At 38.7% G+C, this 14607-nt stretch overlaps 1 protein-coding gene across 2 annotated transcripts in view; it reads left to right on the top strand.

Moving 5' to 3' along the window:
* znf609b (zinc finger protein 609b) overlaps positions 1-14607 on the top strand; it is a 73811-nt gene that overhangs the window by 50409 nt on the left and 8795 nt on the right. For both annotated transcript variants that reach the window (XM_056233184.1, XM_056233186.1), the window contains exon 3: positions 5739-5964. In XM_056233184.1, coding sequence (XP_056089159.1) covers positions 5739-5964 — 226 coding nt within the window. The remainder of the gene's footprint in view (positions 1-5738; positions 5965-14607) is intronic.

Genomic DNA, 14607 nt, shown 5'->3' with positions numbered 1-14607 from the left:
TATCATCTTTTTAAGAGTTTCTGGGATTTTCTTCATGTCTCTTTCATTTCTTCTATCTTGTTTTAGGCTATGTTGGTGTTTTGCAAGAGTATTAAAAGCATCTGTGCTTAGCCAAGATGATTGATGTTTGGGCAAGGTTTAGAAATCACATTGAGTTCTCATCTCAGGAAAAGATTAGGTTGAAGAACTGGAATTTTGTTATTTAATTTGAAGGCCTTCATTTTTTCCTTCCCTTCTTTGTATGCGTTTGACAGTTGTTTTCTGCCAAGCGTCTGCTGGCAATACAGCTAGATTGTGGCACTTGGCATCAAAACCACTTGAAACTTTTTTCCATTTACATTCTAAAGGCTCATGTGTCAGTATCGGCAGATGGAGATGCACTCTCATTATTCGTCACTATTAAAGTCCCCCTGTAGTCAATTTTATTCTTTAAAACTCATCTTTGATCACCAAAATGACATTTAAATGTTTTTTCCTTGAAAAAAATTCTTAAAGGATTAGTTAACTTTAAAAAAAACTTTGCTGATAATTTACTCACCCCCATGTCATCCAAGATGTCCATGGATGAACTCGTTCATCAAAATGAACTAATCTTTTTCCGAGTCAATTCGTTCATTTCGTTCGTTAAATGAATCAAATGACTCAAAAAAAGATTTGTTCATTTTGATGAACGAGTTCGAACAGGAGAGTCACGAACGTGCATCACAGAACAGAGCAAGGCGAGCATTTGAGCTTATAAAACTTAAACTTTGTTATTTATTTTTGAAATGAGCGATCGTTTCGCTTGATAAGACCCTTATTCATCGTCTGGAATCGTTTAAAGCCCTTTGAACAGTTTCCAGTTTGCACTGAAACTGTCTTTTGGACCTTGAACCGTTTGGTGCCCAGCAAAGTGCATTATATGGAGAAAAATCCTGGAATGTTTTCATCAAAAACCTTAATTTCTTTTCGACTGAAGAAAGAAAGACATGCACATCTTGGATGACATGGGGGTGAGTAAATTATCAGCAAAAGTTTTTTTAAAAGTGAACTACTCCTTAAACGCCTTAAAATAGCTTGAATGTAACTCTACACCCTCATTTAGTATGAATATGCAAATGAACCCCGCCTCCACTCACTCACTCAGCTCAGAGATCCACTGGTTGACGATCACAGGTTGATCTGATTGGTTACAAGGTCGTTTGTGACGTCAGAAACACCAGCGATTTCAAACCGTGTTTTTGAGACTGTCTTTGGTTCACTGCAGTTTTAAGAAGAAAATACTCAGCAATGCTGTCGACTTATGAATTTCCACATGGTTTGTCTTAAAGCATATTAAACACACCACAGACATATAAACAACGTCTAAAGCTTGGTTTTCACCACGGGGGACTTTACGAGTCTTGAATGTGCTCATTGGTGTATAGCAGAGTACATCCAGATCCTGTGAGGTAATTGCTTGATGAATGTGTTACGGTGGATATTAGGGCTGTAAGTATATTTGATGGGCCTGTAGTGTGTTTGAGCATGTCTGTGTGTTTTCTGGGAGAGCTGACAGCTGGATGTTTGCTCTTGTGTTGTGTGTGTCAGCGCACCAGCTACCGCTCTGGCGAGTCACGCATAATCATAAATCAGCTGTCGGTCGAGATGACAGGAGCTTCTCTCACTGGTGTGATGTTTCATGCAGGAGGTAAAAACAGTCATGGCTCGTCTGAACCTGTTATTATCTCAATCACAAATGATAACAGGCCTCAATTCAGACGTGCTTCACTATTTTTCCACATGACCTTCCTCTTCGCTGTGAGGTTTCATCGTTTAGACCTTTTTAACATGAAGTAAAATCACCCCCAGTTTCTAAGTATTCTACTCTATTCTGAATCATACACAAGGCCTTACATTTTAAAAATACGCCACCATTCAAAATTTGGGGTCAGTAAGACTTTTTTTTTGCTTCATGCTCACATCAAGGCTGCATTTATGTGATCAAAAATACTGTAAAACATTGTGAAACAATATTATTCCTGCGATGACAAAGCAGATTTTTCTGCATCATTACTCCAGTCAATAATTGTATCCCTTAAAACTCATCTTTGATCACCAAAATTACATATTTAAATATTGCCTTATAATACCTTGAATGTTACTCGACACCCTTGCCTAATTTAGTATACGCGGTTCACGAATATGCAAATAGCCCCGCCTCCACTCACTCACTCACAGCAGCTCGGATTACCTGATCCACTCGCTGTAGTAAACGCTATACAGTGACAATATTGGTTTAATTCAGCCATATATGTTTAAACCAGGAACTGATTTAGAAGAAGAGCGAATAATACAGGATCGTCAATGTATCAGAATGGTAGTGTATTTTATGTACGTCAGGCACATAACTGTGATTGATATGATTAGCCTTTGGCTTGATTACATTATCAAACAGATAATAATGTGTTGCTAATGTTACACAGACCATGTTCCTGATGTTCACCATCTCAGAGTCAGTCTAATAATCATCCTCCCTAGAAACACTCTGAACATCATTGAAAGTCAGTGGAGAAAAGCCCCGGCCTCAACTTTTCAGGATCGTTTACATGTTTGTGACGGTAGGAAAGGTGATTTCAAACCGTGTTTTTTGAGAATGTCTGCTGTTTTAAGGAGAAAATACTCCGCAATGATGTTGACTGATGAATTTGCACATGGTTGCACATAAAAACATCTCATAACATTTAAAAACTTGATTTTCAGCACAGGGTCTATAAGTGTCACACTAACCTTCTAGCCTTTTTTTTTTTTTTTTTACAGTATTTGATTAATAGAAAGTTCAAAAGAAGAGCATTTATTCATTTTATAACTAAATAAACTTTTCAATTAAATGTGTTCTTGCTAAATAAAGCTATCAATTTCTTTAAAAAAACAACAACAAACTGACTCTTAAATATTACAAACTTTTAAATATGCAACAATGTTGTGAGTGTGACTACATTTCCCAAACGAACATTTACCACTGATCAGTTTTTGGTTTATAATTTTCATTTTGGTGACTTGATGTGAGGAATATTCCACATGTAGCCCTCCAGGAAAACATGTCCTGCAGATATTTTCTCTAGTAGGCGGTGTATACAATTCGACTTTAATCATATAATTTTTTATTCACAATTTCATATTAGATTTACTTGTGATAGCCTCTCATTTGCTGCTTAGCGAGTGTTAATTTTGGACCTTGACTTCAGTGTTTCTAAAGTAAACAATAAAGATAATTATAATCATATAGTATTCCCCTCTCACCATTTTGTGCCAATGTTTACTCCTCCGCGTGCCAGCGGTGGGACACATGCCCTGGCATTGATGATTTCTGGTTATTAATATATTTAGTCATCTTTTCTTTCTCCTTTTGCCTTTTGTTTTTTTTTAATGCACCAAAGTGACATTTTTTAGGAGGAAATAATATTACAAAATATAGCTTTTTAGGACTAATTAAACTGTATGGCATGTTAAATTTTCACATTGTGTTAACATTTCTATTTCCCCCCCTTTGTTTTGGTCATGATTGGGGATTGAATCTCGTCAATTAAGAGTTCAGTAAGTAAGGGTTTACAGTTGCTGTTGTCGTCATAACTTGTTCTTAGGATAATATTAAATGGGCCCTATTATGCCCTATTATGCCCTTTTACAAAGTCTTGATTTTTGTTTTTGGGGTGGACTAGAATGTTTTGATGCATTATTTTTCACATATTTTACATTATTACTGAACTCCTCTCCCCAGTCTGGCTAAAACACGCTGATTTCGATGAAGCCCCTCCTTCCGAAATAAGATATGTGCTGTGATTGGTTAGCTGGCCTAGTGTGTTGTGATTGGCAGTGCTTAGCTCGGGAAGTGTCCCGCCCCTTAATAACCATGAGTTCTTTTGGAGTGTAAATATGAATAAGCATGGTTTCAATTTCAAACCAATTCGAACCCGATTCAGACCCTGACAATGTTAACGAACGAGGAGTGTGCAGAACGGATTTCGTGCATAGACTTTGCTAGCAAGGATTTGACAGGATGTTTCAGAGTGGTGTGTTTGTAGTTTTCTTATGCATTATAACTTCATAAGATCTGTTAAAATTGCGTTGTAGTCCAAAAGAGCTGTTTGTTGTAGTTCTTGAAAAGGAGATTCTGTTAAATAAAATCTCTCAGTTGGAGTGGACTTTGGGAGCTTTGTAACCTTGCAGATCTTTTTGTATGCTCAAACAGCAACATTACACACTAACTAAAGTTGAAAAAGTGGAAAACAAACATATTCAAGCTTTGATTTTATTATGCGAGCACCTTTCTCTCTTCCTTTAAAGGTATTTTTTGTGGCATAAGTGGAACCAAATAGAATTACAAAAGTAATGATTGTTCCCAAACAACATATCAGAGTAACAGGGTTTGTACAAGGTGCTTGAATTTGACGCTTGAAATTTAAGTCCTGGAAAACCCTTGAAAACAGCCCTATTTATGAAAAGGCACTCAAAGTGATTGAATTATTGAAAGACAATTGTTTAAAATTAGTGTTTAATGTTTTTGATAAAACAATCTTTTCACACAAAATCAACGCTGCAACCTGTCTGATATTGATATAGAGCCATTTTGCATGGCTATGAGCTTGATATTGCTCATATAAATATCCAAGTATATGATACATATTTCATTCTTCGGGTCAATCATATATTCATGGGAGAAAAAAATCGATAGCGAAAGCGATATCTTTGTCATAGGATCCTTTCAATGGTTAAAGTTACCACAGTCATTGCTTTTTCTTTGTACCATTTTGTTTTATTAGTTTATTTTTGTTTATCTATTCAACTTTTTTAGAATTTGAAAGATGATAAAGCTATTGTTTGATAAGTGAGATCTCTGATTGCATTTCTTGAAAACCAAAAAGTGGTGCTTGAAAGTCCTGGAATTTAATTTTACAGTGTCTGCATGAACCCTGTAATAATGCATGAGCTCAGAGACTGTAGACGTAGGAGATGGATCACTCACCGAAAAATAGCATGTCGTCCACCAAGTGCCCTGTGAAGCAGCATGCCGTATTCATACTGGTCTATTTCTGTCCGTTCACCTGGCTGGTGTCCATCTTGGCCCCTGAATGCAGGTAGGGTCAATTATAGTGCCTGAACACACAGCCACTGTTCCTTAATTGAACAAGGGAGCCGGTACTCTCTCTGTGAGATGATGTGGTGTCAGTGATCATGCTGTGTGTGCCTGTTCCCCTGGAGTGAGGTGTAAGAAACTCAAAGCATCTCTGGCTGTTAATGAGGTCCACTGTCCAGCAGGGTGCAGGTCACGTCCTCTCTGTAACAGAGGATAATATATGTATGTTTTAATTATAACTGTGAAGCACTTTGGGCAACAACGTTGCTATTAAATGTGCTATATAAATAAATAAGTTGAAGTTAACAGCCTTCATGTAATAGTCTACCTGAAGGGCATGTGCGGATACTCTCCATGTGTCATTAAAGGCGCAGTCTGTAAGAACGACAGCTAGTGGTGGAAATGGGTACTGCAGTCCAATTCAAAATATCAGAGATTGTTGTTTCTCACACGGAAACGGACATTTGAATGTAAAATAACTGGCCATAGAAGGGTTTTTCAGAGAAACCAGTATGTGAAATTAGCATGTTTCCTCAATATATTTAAACATATTATGGTATGCTTTAGTAGAGTGAAAAAGTTACATACAGCACCTTTAAATTCCTTGTCACTTATCTTCCTTGTTTTGTCTCTCTCTCTTTAGATGGAGTCTCCGGTCTCCACCCCGGCTCCTCCGCCGCTTCACCTCCTCTCCTCTATGGGAAACAGTGATATCGCCTCACCTTGTGAGCAGCTTATGGTGCGCACGCGCTCGGTGGCCGTCAACACATCAGATGTGGCCCTGTCCACAGAGCCGGAGTGCCTGGGACCCTGTGAGCCGGGCACCAGCGTCAACCTGGAGGGCATCGTGTGGCAAGAAACTGAGGACGGTAAGAAAACGCACTGTAGCAAGGCCATGTGTGATTATAAGATGAGGTTGCGAGATTTGATGAGCCAGACTTTTTTGGTTGAACTTGTGGCAAAGGCTACATTCAGACTCTAAGTCCAAATCCGATTTTTGTGCATATCCGATTGAAATCCGATCAGAATTAGCTAATGTGAACAGCAAAAATCTGTTTCAAGCTACATCCATATGTGGTTTGAAATCCTATTCAAATCGCATTACTGGAAATCCGCTTTAGTCTGACTGCTCAGATCGGATTTCGCGTGGTTTACGAGACTTTCTCACGTCACGTAAAATGTAAACATCAGATGTTGTTGTAGGAAACATGCTGAAAGTCACTGCCGAAACAATGCTGTGTTGTTGCAAAGTGCCGAACAAGCAGAAAATGATCGAGACATATTTTGAAACCGGCGGAGAAGACAAATGTGGAAAAAAGCCTCATACCAGCCTCATACGGTTCTGCCATATGGATCCGATATTTCAGTCGGATACACAAATAATCGGATTTGGACTGACAGTGTAAACTCTGGCCAAGAGCTGCCCACGTTGAGAGGAAGAGAGAGTCTGACTGACGTGAAGCGGATAACCTGGTTTGTGTTGTTTTTGTATAGTGTTTAAAGGCAACTGAAATTGATTATATCATTTGAACAACAGGGGGAAAAGATGATTTAAATAGTGTCTGTGATTGGTTGTAAAGAAAATTTGGACTTTTTCTTTATTATTTCACAGATATAACACATGCTCATGTGTATCTAGTTTTCTCCAGCAAAATTCTGGTTACTTTTTGGGAAATCCAGTGATTAGTTGTTCCTCAGAGCTCATTGTATCAATGTAGTGTCTTTGTTTCCAAGTGGAATGATAAAAACAAGCCAACCATGATGTTTGTATGCATACAAACTGGTGGTGGTTGAAGATTTCCCTGATCCCGTTCTAAATCACTTTGGCCCTGTTTACACCTGGTATTAAGAAGCGTTGTGGTCGATCGGATCACAAGTGGACGACGCTAAATACAGATGTAAAGGGTCTAAAATATTTTGAGCTTGTCCACTTTCGACCACATCCAGAGGTAGTGGAAAACACATTCGACCGGATTGCTTTCGTAGTGTAAACGCTCATGTGGTCGAATGTGTGATGGTCGAAGTTTGGTTTGAAGATGAAAAATGTACCAAACACAATGTTCTCTCAGCATTCCTGATCTCTAACACACACTCGCAGCGTTCGGCTGGTCTTGCGTCTGTCAGAGCAGAAACTAAAGCTGATGCTCTCTGTTCTGTCACGTTCATATGTAAATTGCGTGAGCTTATTTCGTCCAGTAGATCTAAAGATCTGAAAAAACCCATACATTTACTCCCCCATAGACCCTCCCCTTGAAGAAATCAGGACAGAAGTGGTCAAAAGCGGACAAAAGAGACAGATTAAAACACCAGATATAAACAGGAATGTGTCTATTTGTAGTATCTAAAAGTGCTATATACACTACCGTTCAAAAGTTTGGGGTCAGTGAGAATTTTATTTTTATTTTTTGGAGGAAAGAAATCAATACTTTTATTTATCAAGGACAGTAAAGAGACATTTATAATGTTACAAAAGATTCTATTTCAAACAAATGCTGTTCTTTTGAACTTCCTATTCATCAAAGAATCCTAAAAAAAAAAACTGTACAACTGACAGACCAACAACTGTTTCAACATTGATAATAATAATAAATGTTTCTTGAGCATCAAATCCTCATATTATACTGATTTGTGAAGGATCATTTGACACTGAAGACACTGACACTGACACTGATGCTGAAAATTCAGCTTTGATCACAGGAATAAATTACACTTTACTATATATTCACACAGAAAACAGCTGATTTACACTGGAATAATATTTAATACTATAACTGATTTTTGTTGTATTTTTAATCAAATAAGCGCAGCCATGGTTAGCAGAAGAGAATTCTTTTTAAAGTATTTAAAATCATACCGACCCCAAACTTTTGAACGGTAGTGTATATGCTTGCTTCATTCATTTATTTTCTGTGTACCATTTTAGTTGTTCACTGGATTATATGCATATAAACTTGTTCAATTTAATTGGTCAATTGGTTAAGAAACCAATTAAGAGTAGATTTAAGATGCTTAAATATTTTGTCAGCCTCCAGCAACTAGCAGCAAGTTACAATGGTATTTTTGAACAACAGTTACTGAGATTAATAAAAACGGTCCATTTTGATGTGATGGGGGTACAAAAACAATTTAGAATCCAGAGAGAAATTGACTGTGTTTGGAATATGTTTTGATTTAGGGGTGGGTGACATGGCAAAAATATCATATCGCAATTATTTATTTATTTTTTCAGGCAGGATCACAATCAGCTATTTTTGCATGTCACTGAGCAGTACAGCCAAGTTAATTCCCCTATTTTAGGAAATTTGCCTTAAAAAGTAACAAAAAACATAAATGACAGGCCAAAGTAGGTGTGGGACAAAATCTTCTTTCACCTCATTTCATTATTTTATCTTTGTTGAAAATAAGAACAATGATGCAAATGTCAAATAATAGAATAAATACAATATAAGGTACAAAATAAATAAACAGTGCTTTATTTTTTTCAGCAAGGTCTGTTTTGAATATTCAAATAAAACTGCATTGACATCTTTAAATATACATTGATGCTACTGAAGTTACTCAGTGAGTGATTTTCTTTGTTTTTTTGTGGTTTGATAAACATTGACACAAAGTCAGCAGGTATATTAGGCTGGTGTCACCTCAGGCACGGATCCAATATACAGATACACATCCGAACTGTTTACATTCACTTAAGATATAACCGACTGTGTTTATATAAACCTTGTATGTGTTTGACAGTTAAAGCTCAATAAGAGAACTTGGTTCAGTACTTGAACTGTGTGACAGCCGGCTTTCTGTGCGTACGCTTCCTGGTGTGTGTCAGAACAGCGCTAGTTATTTCCTAAACATTTATGCTTCAAATGTATACAAGAGCTGAAATACCTTTGAAAATATAGGTGTAGAAAAGCATATATCTTGATCTATCGTTATTAGTATTAATTGTTATATATATATATAAATGAAAAATATATTATTGTAATTTTACTTAAATAAATAAGCCTGTAAAAGTTGCTCATTCTGTTAGATTTCAAGAGTAATTATAAGAGTAATCCTTACAGTGCACAAATACCAAAATAATAATTTGTTCCTGTCCTAATTTACATATTAGTCTATTCCTGAATTTCTCCTCAGGGATCAATAAAGTACATGTATCTATATCTTATTTTAAAACACCTGCCTCGTAGTGATTGTTATGCAGAGCCGTGGACGGTACCTCACGCTTGCAATTTAATTGATTCTACCTGGATTTGTCCAGATTCTGTAGGTTTGATTTTTTTTTATTTATTTTTTTTATATCCCTTCTTATCATAGCCCACTGCAGAAATGTCAGTGAGTTCTGCTCTCCACCAGCCTCAGTCTGAGAAATGAAAAGGAAAAATTTCCTTCAAATCCCTAAATGAGAGCATAATCTAGGCTATGGGTAGGCAGTGGAATACGTGCCGCCCACTCTCTGCCATCCTCCCAGTCCCGCCACATAAAGGCCTGCTTCATCAACATTCACAGCGCATTGGCTGTCTAAGTGTTTTCTATTCCTCTTGCCATGGGCACAGTGTGTCTGATTCACCCTGCTCCTCTGTGGCCACTCTTGTGTGTGTGTGTGTCTTTGACATGGAGAGAGAACGCAGTTGAAGGGTCAAGAAGGAGAGAAAAACAAATCCGTTTGTGTCCATTGACAGCCCTTCCCAACCAGTGCCACACTTCCACAACATCAGCTCGGATCTGTTTTTCCAGGATGGGTCTCAAACACAGGGCTCCAATCATCTGCTCTTTCACTTTAGAGAGGCAACCTTTGTTGTGCTGGTGTTATACACTTTCTCTCTTTCTCTTTGGGATGCGAGAGCTGGTTCCACTGGTGTGCATAGTGCATCTTCTTTTGATGTGTTATTTTTCTCATCAGGGTGTTGGGCAGATCTGTATCGTGGTGACACTTTGTGTGGGTGGAAAGTAGAGCAGCAAGATCCCGTGGCAGGGAACACATCTCTCACACACTTTGAGATGTCTTTCCGCTGTGCTGCACTCTCTTAAAGACGTTGCAGACAGTCCACCCACACTTCTCATAAGGATAACTTCCTAAGTCCTAATACTGACAGTGTGTATCTTTCCGACATTACTTGAACGCAGCATAAGATACCTCTGGTGGCAACTCTGGCCCTCAAGATTCACTTTCCTGAAGAATTTAGCACTAACCCTAATCAAACACACCTGAACAAGCTAATCAAGGTCTTCGGGATTACTAGAAAGCTACCGGCAGGTGAGTTTGATCCGGGTTGGCGCTACACTGCAGGGAAGTGGATCTTGAAGGTCAAGACTGTATCCGAAATGCCCCCAAATACGCTGATTTCACGCAGCCGCCATTTTGAAATCGCTCCGGTGGGAAGAAAACCGGAAGTGTCGCTTTTAATCATAGGAGAGTCGCGAATGCGATGGCGTATTGTTGTGTTAATGTAGAAATTAGTTATTCTAAAAATGTACATACATTTCTTTCATACTTTAGACTATATACAGTGAAATTAATTTATAAATAAAACATTTTTTTTATAATTCAGAACGTAAAAAAAGAAGCAGGAACGAACTATATACATACCCTATATTGGATATTAACATCCAATAGTGTAAATCGCGGCAGCAGCTTCAGGTTGGTAGTCCAAGGCATTGTTGTTTATCTGTACTTCCGGGGTTCTTCCCACCGGAGCCTCGCTTTCGATTTCCAAAATGGCGGCAGCGTGAAATCAGCGTATACCCTCAATCACTATTCACTACATTAGTTTGATTTGAGCGTACATCGGTTGTACACGCGTTATTGAGGGATTGAATGGGTGCACTCAAACTATGGTTTCAGACATTACTACAAATGGCTTTCCCCTTAAATAGTGCCCTATTTAAGGGAATAGGGGGCAATTTCGGACACATCCCAGATTTGCCCAGCCCTGCCGTAAGACCTGCGCTACATCCAAAATAAAATACTTCCCTACTATATAGTATGCAAATAACAGTACGCCAAAAGAGTAGTATGTCCGAATACATAGCATTCAAAAAACATTAGACGAAAAGTCTCCGGATGGCCTACTGCTTCCGGCGAGATTCTGAAGTGTGCATTCGATGGACACTTTACTATCCCATGAGGCCACGGGAGGGGATTTATGAATTGAAGTAAGTGACGCTGGTTGGTCACGTGACCGTAACAACATGGCTGATGAATCACATCTGAATTTAATTCATACAACCCATATTTATACTATAGAATAGGGCTTTTCACAATTTACATGTAATCGCACTTAAACCGATTTGACTTATCGCGATTTTGAAATTTGAAGTTTGAGTCACTTATAACGTGCATTAAAAGCACCACGCGTCAAACATCTTTCCAAACATGAGAAGCATTTATGAATCTTGTCCAACAAAAGACAACATTTAATAACATGCTTTTTAGGGCTGTTTTCGACTAAGGATTTTCATAGTCGAATCTGATTCGTTAGATTTTGCCGTAGTTGACTGATAGTCGAACCTTTTTTTTTTCTTTTTTTTAGATAGCAGCTAGACGTTCGGTTGAATAACTGTTCGTCTGTTATAGGACAACTCGATCTACGTTTATTTAAAATGAACAGCAAGACAACTAGAAGTGAATGTGCTTTCCATTAAATGAATCCCTAACAAAAAAACAAAACAAAAAAAACGTTGCAATGAACGTGCTTTGTTTTAAATAAATCACACACAGTAAACAAAACCTTAACAAAAAAACTTTGCAATGAACTTTGCAATTTAGACGCGCAAACTGCGTGCCGGTGCGGTGAGACGTAGCCTACATGATTGGGTAGATTCGCCTTGAAGTTGTTCATCCTCGGATGCGGCGTCGCGCGCGCTGTTACCAAAAAAAAAGCCGTGCACACAGCCAAGCGAAATGGGGTCTTCCGCACCCAACGCGTCATTTATGCCGCGCACACCTTCGCGCTCGTGCGGACGCGTCGAGTATAAACAAGTCTTTACTCCGTGTCAGCGCGCGCTCTGATCGGTAAAGGTGCACAGACCTCTCCCGAATCATCTCCAGCAGTAGCAGCCTCTGAAGCACCACTAACTCCGCCTCCGTTGAGATGATAAATTCCTCGTAAGATGATATATTAGTATTTAAACATTCTCTATGATAAAACATTTTTGTAAAAAATATTCTAATAGCACGGTTTTGGCGGTTATAGAGTTCTAATGACGGTGTTCAACTATAACCGTCGGTCTCACGGTTATATAATAACAGTCACACCCCTATTGGTTACAAAACACTTCCCTACTATTCGGCTATGAGGTTCATAGTCGAATCAGACCTCTCCGAATCGAATCGTCGAATCCTCGAATATTAGAAGTCAGCCCTAATGCTTTTACTCCAAACTCACTTCATAACGACAATTGAGCATCCTTCTGGGAGATGATGTGGCTTCTTACACGGAATAAGGCAGTCGTGTGTTTATTAGTCATGTTTAATCAATCAAAGCATTTCAATCTTGTGTTTATTCAGCTACAGCGATGATGCACGATAGGGATTTCCTGGAATGTTATTGTACTTCTACGGCGGGGCGTATTTGGCGTGTCTGCGTGAGACGCCCTCTGGTGTTCAGATGAAGCCGCATTTACTTCCGATCAGCCGCAATGCACTGACAAACTGCGTATACGTTTTTTAAAATTTGCGCAGCCTTTTCCAAATCGCGTGTGGTTTCATTGCGATTAATTGTGCAGCCCTAATATAGAACATAACTCTTTAACTGACTTGATTGGCATCATAACAGTGGTTGCCAGTCCACTACTTTTGTTGGATCTCCCTTAGTTACACTGTGGATGCATGCAGTGCTACCTTAGATTTCAGCAACAACAAGGTATCTTGTAGGAGAACATAATTTAGAGTGGCATTTGTGTCAGGAACGTTACTAGGAAAACAACAAATGTTGCTTAGGTAGCTCGCTGGGCTTTGTAATAGAGCATCCATCTTCCATCCACTTATTGCAGATCGAGTTGTTGCTGAGTCGCAGTGTCCTCTCTTGACTTCCTCGAATCAACAGTGCCATGCTTTTATTTCAGCCAAAGCCCAGTGTGGAAATCTTATCTAGTGCACTGCAACCTTTTATTTGTGGATGGACATATTGACTTGCTCATGTTTCAGCCCAGTGCGTGAATCCCAGAATGGCAGGAGGTTAAGGGCAGACAGCTCTCAGTTCATGATGAAACAGTCAGAGGCAGATTGGTGCAATATTTCTAGGCATCACTCTGACACAAATCCCGCTGCAGGACGCTGGAAGCTGACCAGGGTCGTGTTGGTGTGGCATCCACTCTCACAAGCCATGCATGCTGATGCCTCCAAATGTCAGGCCTAAATCTTCTGAAAGTTTATTGCTCTTGAAGTAGAGCCCAGAAAGCCCTCACCCACAGACTATGAAGGGCCCAGTGCCAGCAAACACACCCGTGCCAAACAGCAAGGCTCATGTGCCAGTATCCTGATTCAACCCTCTTTCCAGGGCCACCTCAATCAGCCATTGCTATTTTATTGCCAGAATTGACTGTTGGTTTAAACAAAACATAGCTGATTGTGTCATTTACCTTTTCTGTTTTCATTTGCATATTTGTCACTTCTTGGATTTCATCATGAGGTCAATGAAGTGCATGCATTTTAAAAATCAATAATGTTTTTCCCTGTGCTCATGTATTTCCTAGTGAAATGGAAAGTTTGGGTGGACATATTGGATGACTACTCCCCCATTTTTAAAATATCACTAGGCTTAAGTAACGATGAACGATTTAAAAAAATACATGTTCATCATGTCTTATGTTATTTCTGCAATTGTTTTATCATGACTTAAAAAAAAACGTATTCCAGCCTAAGATGGTTTGCTGGTCTTAGCTGGTTTCCTTTTAAACCAGTTAGACCAGGATGCGGGAACAAATAAGAACTGTTAAAAAATAAGCTGTTTTGTTTTAAGCCAGATTTTTGTTATTGTTGTTTTGTGGAGTTTGTGTTATTTATATGTGTGTGAGCTTTTGTTTTGTTTAATTCTTTATGTATTGTGTTTTATTTTAAAAGTCAGTGTTTTGCATGTTAAATATTACATGTGCACAATGTATGGGTTTAAATCCCCGCTAGTAAATCTTGACAGAGATGTTTTTAATGGAGTGTAAGAGTGCAGCAGTGCACATGCCAGACTTCTGTTTGTTCCACTCTGGCTTCTGAAGAGCATCAGAGGTGAAATGCCGGCCATTTACCCTCATTTAGTCTGGGTTCAGACAGGTGGCCAGAGAACCACTAATGACTGCAAGTGAAAGAGGAAGGGGCCCCGCTAATGTGCTCTTCGAATGACCTCCATTGACATTTTTCAAAGGAACGGTCATGAATTCAGCTCTCACATTCTGATGCCCATACTATAATGTTTGGGATGGAGGAAAACAAGACAAGGTTTTGAGTAAAAACTGATGATACTCCTTGAATAAAGCAACATTCTACGAAATAAAATGTGTTACTTTAAAAACTTAACATACTA

The sequence above is a fragment of the Rhinichthys klamathensis genome, unplaced genomic scaffold (genome assembly GCF_029890125.1).
Source record: "Rhinichthys klamathensis goyatoka isolate OS25496 unplaced genomic scaffold, OSU_Roscu_1.1 h1tg000362l_1, whole genome shotgun sequence".
NCBI classification, from domain to species: Eukaryota; Metazoa; Chordata; class Actinopteri; order Cypriniformes; family Leuciscidae; genus Rhinichthys; species Rhinichthys klamathensis.
Note: the sequence above shows the minus strand (reverse complement) of the source record. Positions and strands in the feature narration are given on the sequence as shown.